Here is a 20109-nt window from a genome sequence, read left to right as displayed (position 1 = left end):
AGGCCGTGGCAGGGCCTCACGCTCCCGCCGACCACAGAGTTCCCACCCATTCTGTAGTTCCCAGGCTCTCTCGGCGAGGGCTTCCGGCTCCAAGCCTGGGGCTCCTTTAGGGACGGCAATAACCTACAAGTCCCACAATTCTCCGCGCACACGGAGCGGCCGGGAAGAGCACGGCAAGGCAGGGGGCGGGGCCCCGTTGCGGGAGGGGAGGGGAGCAGAGGGGAGTGGGGCTCGGCTCCGCCGCCAGTGGGCGGCTAGCGAGACTTGCTTCCAGCCTCCTGACAGGTGTCGCGGGCACGTTGACCGCCGAGCGAGGGGCTCTTCCGCCGGGCTTCTCGGGCTAGTCGTCGTTCCTCGTCGTTCTGCGCCTCGGTGGCGCGGGCGGGCCGAGGCGCGGCCCTTCCTCCCCCCCGGCTCCGGCCGCGGCGGAGGAAGAAGGAAGGAGGCGAGAGCAGCATGAGCCGCGCTGGCCGCCGCCGTAGCCGGGCCGGGGCAGCGGTCGTCGTGCAGCTGTGGGTGACGCTGAGCTGCCTGAGCACCGTCGCCGAGGCCCAGGTACTCGGAGATGGGGCCGGCGGGAGGACGGGCCGGAGACCCCAGGCGAGGAGGTTACCCCCGTCTCGAAGCCGAGCTCCTGAATCAGCTCTTTTATTAAGCGCTTACTGTTTGCTAGGATGGCGACATCCCCGGGGAAAGAGGGGACGGTGAATGGCGACCAAAGGAGGAGGAAGAGGATGAGTTACTAGCGGGGATTTTTTTTAAAAGAGGAGGGGAAGAAAGGGAGATGGAGAGACAGTCTCTTTCCCTTCCCACTGCGCCCCCTTCTCCCTCTATCTCCATCCCTCTGTCCCCAGGGGAGATGGTGACAACGAGAGACGCGGCAGCGGAGGGCTTCTCTTCCTCCAACTTTCTCCCTCCAGAGGGTCGGGACTTGGGCCCCCTTTTCTCGAGTCCAGTTGCTTAGTTTTCCCCCTGGAGGTAGGAAGTGGCGTCTTGCCCCCAGCTCCGCACTGGCTCCCTCACTTGGCCGGAGGTGGTGTCCACGCAGCAAAGCCAAGCCCCCGGCGGGGGTCCGGCTGGGTCCCCGGGGTGGGTCAGCATCGGGAAACAGGTCTGAGGCGGCCTGGCCAGGCTAGCCTGAGGGTCTCGCCAGCTGTTCTGGGGTATCAAAGAAGTTCTTTATCTGGAAATTCCCAGTATTGACTATGGAAGTCCTGTTTTTAGTGCCCTTGAGCTCGGTGACCCATTGCTCCAAAGAGATGTTTACTTCTTTTTATCATTTGAGTAGCTATTGAATGGGCTGCCACTTTGATTTCCTGGACTTTGCGTTTTTAAAATTTGTTGTTGTTGTTTTGTTATTATTATTATTTTATTTTTTGCACCTGCTGCAAAAGTGGTGAAGCTGCTAAGAGGGAAAAAAAAAAAAACAAGGTGTCCCAGATGGTCCTGTAATGAAGGAAGATGGAGTGATAGCAATTAAAGCACATTGCCACCTGAAAATGGAACACAATTGTAAGGTTGTGAGTGTAAACATGTGCTTTTGACATTATTCAGAGGTTTTCATAAAGCTTGCGGAAAGGTCTGTGTATGGGGCTTGTAGGAAGGTCTACTTATGATTGCCAGGCTGCCCATAAAATAATACCTAGTATTTATATAACGTATTGATGTTTTCTTTATTCAGTTTCATTCCTGATTACAGTTTTTTTTAAATAAATATCTGAAATTGGTTGGAAAGCTTTTGCTTACCTTTTTAGTTGTAACATTTTTATTACTTAGATAATGAGATTATATTTATTATTAGATCTTATAAGCTTTTCTTCAGCTGATATCACCTTTTCTTCATTGTGCCGTTAATGTAGGATGAAAAATATAATTTTGCAATACAAGTTACATTTGACAGTTTGATTTCTCAGTTTATATTTATTTATGGTATTTTTCCTAATGGAAACATAGTGTATTTTTTTTTTTTTTTATTTAATAGCCTTTTATTTACAAGATATATGCATGGGTAACTTTACAGCATTAACAATTGCCAAACCTCTTGTTCCAATTTTTCACCTCTTACCCCCCCACCCCCTCCCCTAGATGGCAGGATGACCAGTAGATGTTAAATATATTAAAATATAAATTAGATACACGGAAACATAGTGTATTAAGGATTACTTTCCTATTTCTGTTCTTTAAAAAAAATTTTTTTTTCAATAATAAATATGGAGCATGTTTTGGCTTTCTAATACAGGTATCAATCCAGAAGCATTAGATCATGACTTTTCACATATCCCTGTTTATTATAAAAACATGAAATTTGTAAATTTCAGGATGTTTTATGTCTAAACTATTTTTTAAAAATTTCATAGCTTTTTATTTACAAGTTATATATATGTATGGGTAATTTTACAACATTGACAATTGCCAAACCTTTTGTTCCAATTTTTCCCCTCCTCCCCACCCTCTCCCCTAGATGGCAGGATAACCAGTAGATAGATGTTAAATATATTAAAGTATAAATTAGATACACAATAAGTATACATGTTATGTCTAAACTATTAAGGCAGTAGTTAAAAGAGGTATGTAGGTGGATTGAAGTGTGAAACATTTGAAAATTAGTCCATTAAAGCAAAGAAAAAGTTTTCAAAAATTTAAAATGTTTCTTTATACAGCCCCAAATTTGAAAATTATTTACTTCAGTTTTTCCTTTCTCTTCATTGCATTAAGTGACAGGAGAGAATGTATTTTTTTTTTTTTTAATGTTATTTGCAATGAGCCAAAGATATGAACTATTTCATGGAATTCGATACATAAATTTGAATGCTTCCTTTTGCAGTAAGAGGTAAAATTTATTTCCCATTGTAGTATAAATTTCAATATACTCTTTTCTATTTTGTTTCCCTTGATTATAAATTAAATGCAAAAGTATTTGAAGCAGTATACAGCAGCCTGTTCTGAAGCTACTGTGAGTACAATAAAACTGTAAATCTTTCTGTAAAAAAGAAAATTGAATGTTCCATTCTGTCAGACTGGGATGAATTAGGTATACTATAAATCTCTCATAGAGACACTGAGTATCTTTGAAATCTTGCATTCACAAAATTAAATTTAAAATCTTTCATTTGTATATATGTTTATATGCCTATGTGTAACCCTTAAGTTTTTTATTTTACTCAGAAGGCTAAAGAAAAGCAATAATACATTTGTACCTATCTAAATAATTTAAGAATAAATAAACTTTCCCCAAAGAGTTCTTTTCTTTCTTTAGGTCATGGAATCCCTTAAAAGTCATTATTATACAGTACTTAAAAAAAAATCTGAGGGAATTAGGACAACTTTGGGTTGGGAGTGTCTTCATGGCCCTGGGGACCCCGTTAGTAGAGAGCAACTTATCGCACTGATGTTGAGCATTAAATAGTTAGCATTTTAGCTTTAGTTTTAATATTCCTGGAGTATTAGAACCTCATTAAAGTCTCTTCTTTAGGAAAGTGCTGTCTGAATGTTGTACTAACCACGTTATAAATGTTACCTCAATTGGTCCTCATAACCACCTATGATATAGGTATTGTTATTATCCCCATTTTACAGTTGGGGAAACTGAAGCAAATAGGTCCAGATTCTTAAACTATGAGTTGTGACTCTATATGGGATCATGTACTGAATGTAAGGTTCACAAAATTATGATTTATTATCAGTAAATATTTGATTTGTATACCAGTTTTATCTATACATTTGGGGTTACATAAAAATTTCTCAGTGAAAATGAGTTTTGAGTGGAAAAAAGTTTGAAGTCCTGTGCTATACCACGTAACTGCTAAGCTTACCAGGTTTGGTTATGGTACAAGGAAAAATTCACCCGTGTAAGTGGTCCTGACAAAAATGCAGTTTTTTACCCTTTGTCAGCTGCATATTGGAATGCATGACAACATTTTCAGGAATAAACTGATAGATTTAGAAATCAGATTGTGAAGAAAAATGAGTTTGATATATGTGACCTACAAGTTTGCTTTACGAAATAGAAATTTCCTGGATTGAAACTTTGGCAGTTGCAATAACTTGTATTGCATTTTGGTATTCATTTATATTTGCATTGATTTCCATATTATAGTTTACTTAGCAATAAACTTAAAAAGATTGTTTTCCAAAAATTTGTAAAAATGTTCATCATCAAATACTATGACTTAGATAATTTTGTTTTTTAAAATAAAGACAATAGATAAATGATGGTTAGGTTCTTAGGTCTTTAGTTCATGAAGTAATTAAAGTAAAACTGATAAAAAACCTTGAACCTGAACTTTGAATCTTGAGTTCCGAACTTTGAGTTGGGAAATGGGTTTGAAAACTGCTGGGGAATAGTAAAAGAAACTCAACATTTTAATTCTGTAGTTGTAGGCTAAAGGGTTTCCAGCATCTTCCCCTGGGAATGGGTTTCTGTGGCAGAGGGCAGCCGCAGATGCTTTACTGGGAGTGGGCTTTGATAGCAGACATTATCCAGGATAGAACTTAGTAATTTTAAGATATATTTGGTATCAGAACTCCAGTTAAACAGAATTATTTTCCATTTTCAAAGCATGCCTTTTGTTTTCCTGCATTTCTATTTTTATTTCTACCACTTTTTTGGGTGGGGTAGATGGAATGGTTTTTTGATTTATGATTTCATTGGTATACAGAATTCCTTTTATGAAGAAAATGAGAAAAACTCTTTGCTACTTCCTTTCAGCAATCTTCTGCAACTTTATATTCTACAGGATTATCCAGGGTATTGAGAGGCTATAAGGGACTTTCCTAAAGCCAGTATATGTCAGAGACTGGACTTGAGCCTAGAGCCTTCCTGTCTCTCTGGCTGACTTTCTTGCTACTGTATTGCTACTTATCTCGACCTGGTAAAATTTTGTGTATTTTTTGAGGTCCAGTTCAAATGTCCTCTTTACAGAGCCCCTCTTTTCCTTAACTCTTGGACTGTTTCCATTTTTGTGTTAGTAATTTGTGCATGTAGTTTATCTCCCAACTGGATTATCAGGCCCTTGAGAATCATATTTTAAATTTATCTTTGTGCCTTCATTAATATCTAGCATATAGTATATATGAATAAATGAATAAATAGTATGTTCTAATCTTTGATACAATTAGAATATTGGATCTGGAAGATTCCTTTGAGAAGTTTTGAGACTATTTCTGAGTCAATGGTAGTTTGCTTTTCTTTACCAGTTTTCTTTAAAAATTTTATTAAGAAGTTATGATATATATGAATGTTCTAGGATATAATTGTTCTATTAAGAAATGATCAGCAGGATGATTTCATAGAAGCCTGTAGAGACTGAGGAACTGATGCTAAGTGAAATGAACAGAACCAGGAGATCATTGTACACCACAAAAACAAGATTATATGATGATCATAGCATTTTCACTTCTTTTGATGCTATTTGCTTGAATTTTATTTTCTATTTCATTTTTTTCCTTTATTACCTGATTTTTCTTGTTCAGCAAGATAATTGTATAAATATATATGTCTATATTAGATTTACTTATATTTTTATCACATTTAGCATATATTAGATTACTTGACTTTTCTTTTAGTAAAGTAGTAAATTTTAGTAAAATAGAAAATATCTAGTATTTCATTATCCAAGAGAGTTTAATTGTTTTGACATTTAGCATCCTATTTATTAAGGCAACTACCTGACATATAAAGTTGACTTGCGGTTTATTTTGAAACAAAATGTATCCTCTTATGTCACTATCCATAATACCTCAGCAAATGTTTCCATCAAATACTTATTTATTATGTGACAATTTTCAAAGATTATGATTTCCAACTTACATGAGCTGATGTTGAGTGAAGTGAGCAGAATCGGGAGAACACTGCACAAGAATCACAGCAAGATTGAGTGATGATCAGCTATGGTTGATTGAGCTTTTGTCAGCAATACAATGATCCAAAATAATTCCAATAGATTTGGGATGGAAAATAGCATCTGCATCCAGAGAAAGAACTATGGAGATTTTGGATTGAAGCATACTATTTTCACCTTTTTTGTTGTTGTTGTTGTTGTATGGTTTTATTCTTTTATTTTGACTTTTTTCACAATATAGCTATTATGGAAATATGTTTAAAGTGATTGTAGACGTGTAACCTTGTAAAAGATTGCTTGCTGTGTTGGAGAGGGAAGAAAGGGAGGAAGAAAAAAATTTGGAATTCAATCTTACAAAAGTGAATGTTGAAAACTTTATATGAAATTGGAAGAAATAAAATACTAATGAATGATGAAAGGGAATTATAATTTTTAAAAAGGTTATGTTTTCCTCTTCTATTCTTATCAGAAATACTCAGGAAAAGGAGATGTATGGGTCGGGACTTTGTTCATATATCTTATCCTTCTGTGACTGTTACTACCAAGTTTCTTTCAAGAGGCATCTAATGCCCATTCTTTCTTCAACAGACCTTAAATTATTCTAGCTCTTCACAATATTTAATACTCTGTGTGTGTGTATGTGTGTGAGTATGTGTGTATATATGTGTGTGTGTGTGTGTGTGTGTGTATGTACACACACACACAGACACACATATAGGATAATCAAAAAAAAGCTTTAACTTTTGTAACTGTTGAAACCTTGAACTTCAAATAATGAATGTTAAAATTTTTTTTCATGACATGAAATTGTGTTTTAAATGTGCTTACTTTATTTTAATAACTGCTTATAGTGAATATTTATTTTATTTCATTTTTTTTAGCTCTCTGGAGTCCTCGATGATTGCTTGTGTGATATAGAAAGCATTGATAACTTCAACACCTATAAGATATTTCCTAAAATACAGAAATTGCTTGAACGGGACTACTTTCGTTATTATAAGGTAAGATTGCTTCAAAAAACTCATATATGGACTACATAAAGAACCATATTTTCAGAAATTCAAATCTTTTAGCATTTGAATATATTCTTAGCATGAATGATAGTTGGTGTTAATTTCAAGCCTTAGACCATATTAATTTTGTCTATCTTGGAAACAATTGTGTAATATTATAAAAGCAGTGGACTGAGAGGCTATATTATGGTATATTATGAAATTCCTTTGTATCTTAATTTTTCTTTCTGGAAGATGAGGACAATAGGGAGGGGCAACAGTCACAGAGGTGTTATGAGAAAATCCAAGGTACTTTTCTTCCTGCTAACAGTAAAAACAAAACACAACACAACACACACAAGGATTTTTAACCCCCAGACTTTACTTTTTAACATTTTGATGAGATATTTTTAAAAATATAATTATAAGTACTTCTATATTATCTGAGACCATATACTGAATGTAATTTAATCTTTCTTTGATGATTTCAGGATTAGCATTATGAATGTTATGATATAGACATTTTAAACCAGTGGTACTCAAAGTGTAGTCCAAAGAATTGTTGGGGTCTCTCAAAACCTTTCAGAGGGTCTACAAATTCAAAATTATTTTTTATTTCTAATATAGTAAATAGCTATAAATATAACCCATGTGAACAAAAACTCTTTGAACAGATCCTCAATAGTTTTTTTTTTTTTTTAACAACATGAAGATATTAAGAACAAAAGTTTGAGAACCACTGTAATTTAAACACTTTGAATTCATGATCTCATAGAAAAGTCCCATGTTACATATACCTTTCCATATTCTTTTTTTATCCTATGTTATTCTTTTTATTCTTTTAATATCTTGGGTTTAATATCTTGACTCATAAGAGCCAATTAAATAGGGCATTTGAAAGCCTTCAAATATTGGGAAATGCCCTCTCAGTACAGAAAAAAAAACCAAAAAACTGGAATCAGGGCTGAATAGGGAGGCAAGGTGGAAAGGAGAGAAGATTCATGGCAGCTGTTTGAAAAGCTGGCAATTCACTACAGAATATGTCAGAAAGAGGGGCATCTACAAGATGAATTTTTTTAATCTTTACTTCATGCCAGCTAAACCTTCCTTGATCCAGGTCTTTGTCATGGAGCTAAATAGTTACCAGTGTTGCACTTGGGTTGTCTATATGTTTTACTTATCTCCGCTCTATGATTAAATCACCTGTGTCTCTGGTTATACATTTCCTCAATAATGTCTTTTATGCTGTTCTTAGAGAAATCATTGTGATAATTTGCTACTATCTACTTATTCCTGCTATGTCTTTCCTTTGCCCTTTGAAGAAATTGTAATTTGGATTCTTTTGAGATTGAGATTGTTTAATGTCACTTGAAAAATATTGTCAGTTTGGAATTGTTCTGAAAATTTGTTAAATTTCTAAAATAAGATACAGCACTTTATTGGGTGGAGTTGTCTATCCAGCTGAATTTTATCCACTTTGTTTTGTCAGTGTGAATGTCTAGATTAGACTTAATCACTTTATTGTGGATATCACTGAGCAGGCTTTGCAATTTTCCCAAGCTTAATGTAATTAATAGAATGTTAATTGTGAAGGGTTTTTAGCACTAGCAAAAGACCTTAGGTGATCATGTTTTCTTGTTTTAGGCCTCATTTGATGTCAGTAATTCATGACTCATTGACTAAAATGATCATGGTCCCATCTGTTATAAGGTTTTTTTGTACAGTTTTAATGAGTTGAGACATCTTGTTTGAGTAGAGCTTTCAAGACCATATTTGCCTTATCCATTCAAGTGCTTTGCAAAAATTAGTAAGCTAAGTAAGTCTTTTATTTTGTCTTTTATTATATATTTATTTATAGGACTTAATAGTCACATCTTTTCTGATAATGCCACAACTCTGGTATAGGCCCTCATAACCTCACTCTGGGATTGTTATAGTAGACTGATGGTCTGCCTACTTTTAGTATTATACTCTGTTCTCCATTCGATAAGCAAAGTGATTTTCCTAAAATGCAGGTCCAATCATGTTACCATTCTGCCTAATAAACTAGAGTAGCTCCTTTTTTCCTTCCAGGATCAAATATAAAATCCTCTATTTGTGTGTTCAAAATCTTTCATAACTTCTTAGCCCTCCCCATCTTTCCAGTCTTGTTGAATCTTTCTCCTCACAATATACTCTTCATTTTAGTGACAACTGCCACCTGGATGTTCCAGAAAGAAGACATTCCATCTTTCAGCTCCAAGCACTTTCTCTGACTATCCTCTGTGCCTGGAATGTTCTCCTCATCTCTACTTCCCTAAGTTTCTTCTAGTTCCAATTAAAATGCCATCTTTCCCAGTCCTCCCTAATTCTGCTGTCTACCCTTTGTTAATTATTTCCTTTTTATCTTTTATTATTAGCTTATTTGTACAAATGTGCTTTTTTTTTGGTCTCTCCATTTAGGTTATGAATTATATGTGGGCAGGGGACTCTTTTTATCACTAGTACATATCACATTTCTGGTACATAGTGGCACTTATTAAAAACTTTTGAGTTGAATTTTCTATGTCTCCTAGTGATATAATAACAAAGATAATGGTCTTCTGGAGAAAATAGTGTGAGAAACTTGACTGCATACTTCTTATATTTCATCAAGGATATTCTCAATGTATGTATAAATTGTTCTCAGATATTTAAGATGAAAAGGTAGTTAAATGGTTATTGTTTTCTCAGTCATTTTGGGAAGATGAGAAGGAAGAATAAAAGTCTCACTATTCCCCTTTTTAAGGTAATTTGAAAATAATGCCTCTCAAACTGTCCCACTTAGAATGTATTTCTTAGGTTATATAATGCATATTAGGTTCAGACATTCTTTCCAAATATCCTTAATTTACAGTATCCCTTTCTTATTTATTGTGTGGATTATTGTGATGCTATGTGGTCCCACTCTTTTATAGATCTCTGTAAAGACATTGGCTGACTTGTTCCATTTACCAATGCTTTGGTGATGATATGATTTAGATTTTGCAGCATCTTTCAGATTCTTTTAATCTCAAGAACTTTTCTGGAAGCTAATACTATTTCTAGTCTTTTCTCATTTCCTTTTTGTAATGTTTTGCAAATGAACTTGTCCTCTAATCAGTGTTGTCTTTGGTTATCATGTCTTTCTGTAAACAGATAAAAGCTATGAGGAAGTTTCTGGCTTCTTTTGGCTTTTTTCATGTGTTGAATTTTGACATTTTTAATTCACTTCAAATCAAGTCAGTGTTTTTACTTTTCTTCATTTCTCATTTTTTGGGAAAGCAACTTGTATAGATAGATTGGGTTGGAATTGCTAGTCGTATGCAGTGTTCTCATCTTCAGCTATTCTTCTAGATGCAATTTTACTTTCATCTTTAACTAGTTGGCAATACGATTACATATACACAGCTGATTCTGAAATGACTACTGTTTTTCTGATTAGTTGCTACTGTCTGTAAGATTTGTTCAATTTTATTTTTTATGATATCCTTGCTGAAATCAGTTTTTTTATTTTGTTTTTTTTTATTCTGAATTTAAACACCAAAAAAAGCATTTTCATATATAGAGCAGAACACAGAAAAATAAAATCCCTGCATGAAACTGAATCTCCATTTTAAATCATTTGCTTAAAAAAAACCCAAAACAAAATAATTTTGCACATAATTTATAAAACTCTTGTTTGCCTCTGCTGTTTTGAATTTCCTTACAGTTCTTTTCTGTGTATTTAAAAAATGTTAAATGGTCCTTTAAAATTTTCACATCTCTATTGCTACTATCTCCTTGCCCCTATTAATTTTTTTTCCCCAGTCTCTTGATTTTGCTTCAATATTTCTTACTGTTTCATAAAGCTGTTGATTTTTGTTCATTCTGTTCTAGTTTTCAGGATTTCCATTTTTAAGTTTAGGTTACTTGTTTTCTTTCTTATCTCTTGTATCATTTCTTTTAGATATTCATGTAGTTCTCATGAAAAATCCATTTTTTTCTATCAAGCCTGTAGTTGCTGTGAAGTTAAATTTGTACTAATTTTTGACACTTGAGTTTTGGTTTACCTATCTTTACAACTTTATCTTGTAAATTGGAGCTTTGTGCCAGCATCATGTTCTGCTTCTTGCTATATTTTTGGGTGAGGAGATTGATCTTGTTCTTGTCTCAGGATCTCTGGATTCTTGTGCTAACCCCCTTCCAAGAGTTAAGCCTTCTTGGATCTTTGAGTTTCAGATCCCCCCCCGCGCCCCTGCTATACTGAGCATTGTGCTGACCTGGTTATTGCTAACCTCTCCCCTTCCTTTCTCCCCTCTATTCCAACCTTCCCTTTTATTCCTCACTGTGGGGCTTTATTTCCTACTCTAAGGGTTTTTTCAGGGGAGCTCTTTTACTCTTCCTGACTTGGGACACAGAGCTTGGCTAGCTTTAGTGTCCAATCTTTGGTCACTCTGATGTGTAACATAACTTGAGAAAGAGAAGAGAAATTCTTCTCCCTACTCCCCAGCTCTAGGCTTCTGGTTGACTTTTTGTGATGATTTTGGGACAAATCACTTGTGATTTTTTACTGGGCTTTTTGATATTTGGTCTGATGCAAGCTTTAGGATTTTTCTTAAATATGTATGTAGGAGCTGAACCGCATGTCTTTTGTTTAGGCTGAAATCTTGACTGGAAAGTCTACCAGCTCTCTTCTTAAAATATTGATGATGTAAAGGTGAGATGTTTCTGTATTCTATATGGTTCTTGAGGGAACAGAATATATAGGAGTTAGGCTTATTTTTATACAATTACATGCAGTCAGTCTCATTTCCCTGCAACCCCCCATAGTCCCAGCTGAATTTTATTGACAAATATAGTATTATTGTGCCATATTGATCCATATTGATATTTTTAGGAGCTATTGAAGTGTACAGGTAGCTATTTGCTACTACTTTTTTATACTGACCTTTATTGTCTTTTACATTTAAACATAGTAAAACTGTTTTGTGACTATGTCTTATGTACACATCTCCTCCTATCTAAGCTCCTTGAGGGCAATAACTAATTTTTTAAAATTTTATATCCCCAATTTCTAGCACAATTCCTGGAAAGTAGTGGTTGCATAAATGCTTTCTAAATTGAATGAAAGGGATTTAATCTAACCATTATTTGCCAGCTGTCTTCATGACTTACAAAATCATATTCATAGAATTTGAGAATAGGAGGGGGCCTCAGAAACTGTTTAGTTCATTTATTCATCAAAAAAATCTATACCATAATCTATCCTCCTGCAAGTTGTTGTCCAACCCTGGATTGAAAAACCCATTTTTAGGCAGCTCAAATTGTTAGTAATTTTTACTGACATTGAACCTTTTGGAAACTTCCACTTATAATCCAGATTTTGCTCTCTGGAACCAAATGAAACAAATCTCTTCTCTGAATAAAAACCTTTATATGCTTGAAGATGACTATCCTCTCTCCCCTGAGTCTTCCCTTTTCCCAAGTTAAATATACCCAAGTCTCTTAATATGGAATAGGTTAATGGCCCTTTACTGTCCTTTGGTATCCCAAACTGAACACATTACTAAAGAAGTACAAGGGAGCTATTATTTCTATAGTGCTAGAGGAGCATACCCTTTTTATTGCATCCCAAGATAGAATTGGTTTTTTTTGTTTTTTTTGGTTTCCACATCACATGTTGATTTATATTGAGCTCACAATCCACTGAAAGCACCAGATAGTTTAATAACAACTCCAGTCTATGCCTTCTCACTCATCTTATTACTTGTAAAGGTAATCTTTTGATTTTACTATAAGATTTTTTTATTTATCCTTACTTAATTTTGTCTTTATGAGATTCAGCCCAATTTGCACTGACCTTTTGAGATCCATTTTTGAGCTTCTTGACTCTGTGATCTATTGTATTAGCTTCTCTTTTATGTTTGCTTTAAGTTTGAAGATATTACCCTCACCTTTATCCAAGTCACCAAAAAAAACTTAAACAACAAAGGATCAAGTATAGGTCCCCAGGATACTCCAGTGAAGATTCTTGACATGTTAATATTGAATCATTAACAACTATTCTTTTAGTTCAGCCATCCAACCTTTTTCTTGAAGCCATCTTGATTGAATTATTGGCTAATTCTTATCTGTCTTTTACACAAGAATAGAATGAGCTACTGTATCAAGCCTTCCCAAAATTTAGGTAAAATAAATCTATAACATTTCCCTCATCTACTAGTTTTGTAATCATCTTAAAAAAGGATATAAGGTTGCTGTGATAATATCTTTTGTTGATGAAGTCATGCTGGTTCTGTAATCACAACTTTTCTTTTTAGGTGATCACCAATCATCTCTTTAACGATATGCTTCAGAATTTTCCTAGAAATCAAAGTTGAGTTCGTTGACCCATAGTTTGCATATTCTATATTTTTAACTTTCTTTAAATGATAGGACAAAATTTACCTTTCCCCATTTTTGTGATATCTCTCCCATTTTCCATGGTCATTTGTGTCATTGATAGTGGCTCAGCAATCATATCCTTTAGACCTTGGAGACTTGAGGATGTAATTTATATGAACCAAGTGTTTTGAATCCATCTGGGGCAGGTAGAAGCTTTTCTACTGCCTCCTTACTCTTCATCTTCCTTACTCATTCTTTTCCTATAATTCTTAATGTAAAGGGCCTCATCCTTTGCAGACAGAGTAGAAATGAGATAAGAATGAGTCTTTTCTCTTGTCATTTATCACAGCTAGTCCACACCAAAGGCCCTATCTCTCTTTTGATCTTTTTTCTCCCAGTATAGCTTAAAAAACCTTTTTTGTTGTTCTTAGTTTCCTTTGTCAGCTTTAACTTCTTACAGAATTTTTACAGGGCTGTGCTATATTCTTATAGTCATCCAGATTTTTTTACTTCATCTTTTGTACATTCTATTAAAAATCACTTTGTTTGGTGAATTTCCTATTTAGCCACATTGATCTCTTTAAATAAGTCATCTTTTTCTTCCTTATTAGAACTGTTTCCCTGGAAGATTTGAGAATTTCATTCTTAATAATCTCAAATTTTTTCTGGGATGGCTTCCTCTGAAATATTTTTTTCTCAGATTCTATTCCTTTCAACTCTTTGAAATCTACTATCCTAAAATTTAGAATGACTGTGTTCAGATTTTCTTTCCTCCATCCCAAATTCTAAAACAAAGTGGTCATTTTCCTTCAAAGTCCCCATAATTTTTATTCCAGTAAGCATTTCTTCATGTTAAAGTGAAAATCTTATACTGTAGACTCCCTTGTTACTTTCTATACTTTTTGAAGATAAAATTAGTATTAAACCAAGTCAAGAAATTATTAGATACTTGGCTTCTGGGGGAAGAGTGATGAACAAAAGATAGATAACTGGCTAATTTAAGTCCCTGTTAGTGCTGTATCATTCTATCCCCTCAGAATTAAGAACTGTTTTCCCAACTCTTTATCTAGTACATCTTTTTCTGTAGGTAGGTCATTTGCTAGTAAGGCAAAAGAGAAAGTTTAGAGACAGTGTTGCTGTAGTGACACACTGAAAACTTGAGATGAAGTATTAAAAAAAAAAAAAGAACAATTTTTTTATTTGGTAGTCTTTTAAAAGTTGAAATGCAAGAGAGAATTTAGGAACATTATAATAAAAATATGATAAAGAGTAACTTCACCATTCATAGTTATTTCTTAGCATAGATCCAAAATAATTTTTACTTACATATCTTTGTACTCAATATTTTTGAAAATTACTTGAATATTGATATTTTTAGATTGTCAAGCATACCTTTTAAAGGTCAGCATATCTTTTTGTGTTTTTTTAAAATAAAGTTTGAAGATTCTTTAATATTTATTTTAAAATATTTAAATTTATTTAAAATTAAAAAATAATTAATGTTTATTTTGTATATCTAAAAACTCCATATGATTTTTAAATATTAATTTTTTTGACTACATTTTAAGTTCTGAGCTTTATTCCTCCTTCCTTCCCCACCCTGTAGTACAGAAAACCACCATTTCTCTCTCTCACACATGTGCACACATATACTATACACACATACACATACTATATGTGTGTGCATATGTGTATATATTTATGTAGAACTATACTGAACATACTTCTGCTTGTCAGTTCTTTCTCTGGAGGTAGATAGCATTTCCTCTGTAGTTGATTTGAATACAGTTATCTCTTCCACATCATGGTGGGGCAGGTTTCAACATTCCTGTAGTCTTGAAAATATGTATAAAATCTTTTTGACCTTCCTCTCATATAAGAAAAAAATTCTAAGTTTTTTTTCTTTTTCTTTTATAGGTTGCTTATAGTACCTTATTGTAAAATGTGGGTTAAATATTTGGTCATGGGCTCTTTGTTGTTTTCTGGCCTTTGCATGCCATCTGAGGCTTCCACAAAGCTCCCTCAAAATTCCCATTTAATTTCTCATGCCTACTCATGATATATCGAAACCTCAGTAGGGAAAAGTTGTGATGTGAAAGGAATAACTGTATTATAATTAACTCAAAATAACTTAGTTGTTCAGTTATTTTTAAAATAGTGTTGCTATCACTGTATATGATATTCTCTTGGTTCTGCTTATTCACTCTTTGGTTTGTCATGTAAGTCTGTCCATGTTTTTCTAAAACCAACCAGATTATCATTTTTTTATAGAATAGTAATATTTCATCACAGGCTGCAACTGCTCAACCTCTTTTCCTTTATATATTTTTTTCATTAATTCCTTTGATATTCTTAATTTTCATTTTTCCAAATAAACTTTGTTATAACTTTTCCTACCTCAGTGAAATAGAGATGACAATGAATATTAATTTAGAATTGTCATTTTTTTACTAGGCTCTGCTTACCTATTCACAATTGATAATTTTTTTTATTATTTATTTAGTTTGAGTTTATTTGTATAAGAAGTACTAAGGCAATTTTAAAGAAATGAAAATTTAAAAGTAACTCTTGTCAAAAACTCTCTTTTGCATGATTTTACATTTTAGAAGGTATTTTACATTTTAGAAGATTTTCTACTTTTAACTTTTGTGGTGTTCTCTTCTTTTTTATAATATATGATTGTTCTCTCTGAGAGCAGGTTTCTTGAGGAGGTTTCTGGAGGCAGTCTTAGTTTCAGTTCTGAGTAATAATCACTCCACAATGCAGCCAGCTGATAAAATCCAGACGTTTATTTTCTCCTTCCAAGTCTCGTCTCTTTCCTTGGGCCCGGTTAGCTTTCTTAGAGGCCTATCTTTCAGTGGAGAAGTGAAGGAGGAGAGCCTGCCACCATGGTGGTGTGAGATGGGATGAATGAACCTGGTTCTGCCACCGAGAGTGGGCTTCTTCTGAACTGATTCACTTCACTAACTCAACTCCTTTTTATGCTCTTTTAGAGGTGTGAATTCAAAGGTTTACTCCTCCTCTGAGAGAATGGGATTGTGGGTTTCTGACTTGTGAATCTCATACTGAATACTGACTTGTGAATCTCCCAAAAATGTGAACGCCAATAAGTACTTAAATACATTAGTGAGCTAGAGAATTTGCTAAGTACCATGCTAAATTAGGCAACTGACTTATCACTTTGTAAGGATTCTAACAAACTTTTCCATCTCTACTCAGGAAACCTGAGATCTCTTGTCTGATACCACTCACCATATTGAGACAAATATCCCACTTGAAAGTTGATAAGACTATAGAAGAAAGTGTTTTGTTTTGTTTTTTATTGAAAATAGGAAAGAAGGAAAAATGGAAGTCCTTGATAGTATAACCATTAGGCTCAAAGATCACCTGTGTACAAATTCCAGTCACTTATAGGCCCCAGTATAATAGTCCCTTTATATGACATCTTTCATAGGCCTTGTCTTCATCTACCACCTTAGTCATTCCTTGAATCTTCTGTCCCTTCTCACCTATCCAGATCTCATGACATTTTTCTTTTGTTTTCTTCTTCTTGCCTGCTATAGCTTGTGACCATATTGGATCATAAGATCAGTAGTTTAGAGCTGGAAGAGATCTCAAAAGTCATTCGGTCAAACCCTTATTTCACATATAAAGATACAGAGATTCATGTGACTTGTCCAAGATCCCTCAGGTAGTAAGTGGCAGAGCCAAGATAAAGAATCTAGGTGCTTGGGCTGTGTAGAGCCTCCATGCCATATTGAGGGATGTCATTCTTTATCCTTGGCTGTTTGTGGGAGATAGCTCTAATTGTTTCTGTTGTTCTTCTTTACCACCACCCTCAGTTTCACATTTCACAGAGCAGCTATCTTTTTGCAAGAGGAAGACAAACTCAAGAACTATCATTGAGCTTGGTCTCCACTAATGGAATTGTCTTCTCAGGTTTAATGGAATTGTCAGGTTCTCAGGTTTGTCTGAACCCTAGTTCAGAGTTTCATTGCTACTTTGATAGATTATGGCAATTGTCTCTTGATTGGTTGTATTACTTCAAATCTCTCCCCTTTCCAGTCCATTGTCAATATAGCTGCCAAAGTGATTTCTTAAAGCACAGGTTAGACCATCTTGCTCTTGTACTCAGTAAGGTATTAACTATAGGATCAACTATAAACTTCTTTTAATCCCATTTGAAATCTGACCCCAACACATCTTTCCATCCTCATTATACATTATTTAGTCAGTCAGCAATCATTTATTAAGCATCTACTGTGTATTAGGCACTGTGCCAAGTGTTAGGCATACAAAATTAGGAAAAAGACAGGCCCTGACCACTAGAAGCTCACAGTCTTAACGAGGGAGACAACATGCTAATAACTATGCACAAATAAGATATATACAGGAAAAGTAGTTGTTATATGACAGGGAAGGCACTAAGATTAAGGAGGACTGGGAAAGGCCTCTTTAAAAGGTGAGACTTTAGTTAAAGATTTGAAACCCAAGGAATTGAAAGTGGAGATGAGGAGGGATAGAAGTTGAGGTATGAGGAGCAGCCAGTGAAAAAACTGAAAGTTCAGGAGATGGAGTGTTAAGCATTGGTTAAATTTATGGATGAAGTTATTATAATGTTAATGTAATTTTGTTTCATTTCTCTTTTTTTTTATTTTCTGTTGAAATAATTCAAGATTAAATCATTTAAATTGTGTACCATATACCTTTTCTCTCTCTCTCTCTCTCTCTCTCTCTTTTTTTTTTTTTTTTTTTGAGGCAATTGGGGTTAAGTGACTTGCCCAGGGTCACACAGCTAGCAAGTATTAAATGTCTGAGGTGAAATTTGAACTCGGGTCCTCCTGATTTCAAGACTGGTGTTCTATCCACTGTACCACCTAGCTGCCCCTCATTATTCTTTCGTTAAAAAAAAAAAAAATTTAACTCAGATCTTTTTGAGGAATTTATGTTTTTATTGCACACAGGTGACTCAAGGATAAGTCCCATATCAATAACAAGTCTTTTTCTACCTGTTTAACTATAACTTACCTTGTTTTGTGGTGTTATTTGGTGCTTGCAATGACCATATTCTATACATGTTCATGATATGGGAATGTAAAGTAAAGCTTTTCATAATCTAAATCTTTGGCTTCTTTCGTTTCTTCTTATAGAACCCTGTTTTCCCATGATTTTTCCTCATTCTCATCTGTTTTCCTACTTTTGTATTAAAGTTACCAAGTATCAGAAATTTGGTTTGTCTCATCAAGTACTTTTTAGAATTTATCTACCACTTCATTCCTTAACTGACAGTGATTAAATTGGGTATTTTCATGGTAATTAAAAAAGTACTTTAGCATTATATTATATGATGACCAGAAAATCTTTTGAAATGATGTTTCTTGTTTCCTCTGGGACTACAATAAAAAAAATTTTGTTAACAAATTTCCTTGCTTTAAAGATTTATCCCTTTATTTGATTGTAATATCCTTCCCCACCTCTAAAAATTTGTTTATAGTTCAGCTCCTCTAATAATATGTGCATTCATCAGTCATTGCAAGAAACTTTAGATTTAGAATGCTGGCAGTCAAATTGGTTTGTTGATGGTCTAAAAATTATTGTGCAAGCCACAAAACCCTCTATCCTTTTCCTTTCACTTTTCCACTATTACCACACAGACTTGAGTTTCATGGTATCCATGGTTAAAAAAAAATCATCATCAGGTGCTTATTTTACTGGTCATATACTTCTCTATAATTTTTCAGGTTGGGTTTTACAAGAGTCATACTCAAATTTCTTCCTAGAATGATAGAACCTGCTGGAATTGATTTTACCAACTGAGATTTTGAGAACTCAGAGTTATCTATACACAATGATAAAGTTTAAGAATGTTTGGCTTTGTGAATTGTTTTGAAAAATACAATGGGAAAAATCTGTGTTAATTCTTATGTACTTCTTGTTTATATCTAGTTAACTTGGAAACAATCATTTTAAATTAGTTATTTCAAATAAGACTTTTGAGTTTAATTTGATATGTACTTTTTGTTCTTTGACTAATATTTTCTATTCTTTATCTTTTTATTATTTCTTAAAGGTTAATTTGATGAGACCATGCCCTTTCTGGGCAGAAGATGGCCAATGTTCTATAAAAGACTGTCATGTGGAACCCTGCCCAGAGGTATAAAACCAAGTAGGAAATAAAGTATTGTCTTCCATGTGTAAAAAGACCTACTTTTATATCAAAAAGACATTAGTCTTTTGCATTATTTTTCTGTTAAAAAGTGATGGATTTGGGCTAATCCATTTATATAGTCTCATTTCCCTTCTCCCCCTTGTTAAAAAAAAAAGGTGAGACAAATATTTATACTAATTATGTAATTATGATTATGTTAGTTTTGTGATCTAAACTACTATGTTAACAAATATGCAAAAGAAAATAACTTTGGAGTGATTCTTACATTCAATTCTGAAAAGGTATTTGGAGCATCCAAAACTTTTACTAAAACACTAATATGCAAAGATAATTAAAAATAAACGTTTTAGAGTTTGCCTTTATCACAAAAAGGCAATTTTCTTCCCCCTTAACTTTAGCTAAAACAAAGGGTCCTATTTCAGTTTCTCCTTTCTGTACCTTTTCTCCCAGACTTGATTTGTTTTTCATAAAAATAAGAAAAGAATATAAAAAAGAGTATGAATAGTCAATGAGGGGGGAGACCACTTAGAAAATTTGTTTCCAATTCTTTTCTCCAGAGATACCTGGAAGTTGTATTTTCAGGTTATTCATCTGTTTTTAGTGTTTTTGTCTGCCTCCAGTTAAAAATAGATATTTCTTTTCAATATTTAGATTTTTTAAAATTTGTAAAATATTGTTGGTTATTTGTTACAAAAATTTTTCTTTTCATGTACTCTCTTTAGAAAATCATTTTGATACTGCTTAT

At 34.3% G+C, this 20109-nt stretch overlaps 1 protein-coding gene across 1 annotated transcript in view; it reads left to right on the top strand.

The window, feature by feature from the left end:
* The first annotated feature begins 206 nt into the window (after positions 1-206).
* The window catches only part of ERO1B (endoplasmic reticulum oxidoreductase 1 beta), a 57444-nt gene continuing 37541 nt past the window's right edge, over positions 207-20109 (top strand). The window contains exons 1-3 of the mRNA XM_031966946.1: positions 207-555; positions 6722-6841; positions 19266-19349. Coding sequence (XP_031822806.1) covers positions 457-555; positions 6722-6841; positions 19266-19349 — 303 coding nt within the window. The 5' untranslated portion in view covers positions 207-456. The remainder of the gene's footprint in view (positions 556-6721; positions 6842-19265; positions 19350-20109) is intronic.

The sequence above is a fragment of the Sarcophilus harrisii genome, chromosome 4 (assembly GCF_902635505.1).
Source record: "Sarcophilus harrisii chromosome 4, mSarHar1.11, whole genome shotgun sequence".
In the NCBI taxonomy this organism is placed as follows: Eukaryota; Metazoa; Chordata; class Mammalia; order Dasyuromorphia; family Dasyuridae; genus Sarcophilus; species Sarcophilus harrisii.
The sequence above is the reverse complement of the archived record's forward strand: the minus strand, read 5'-3'. Positions and strand labels throughout refer to the sequence as shown.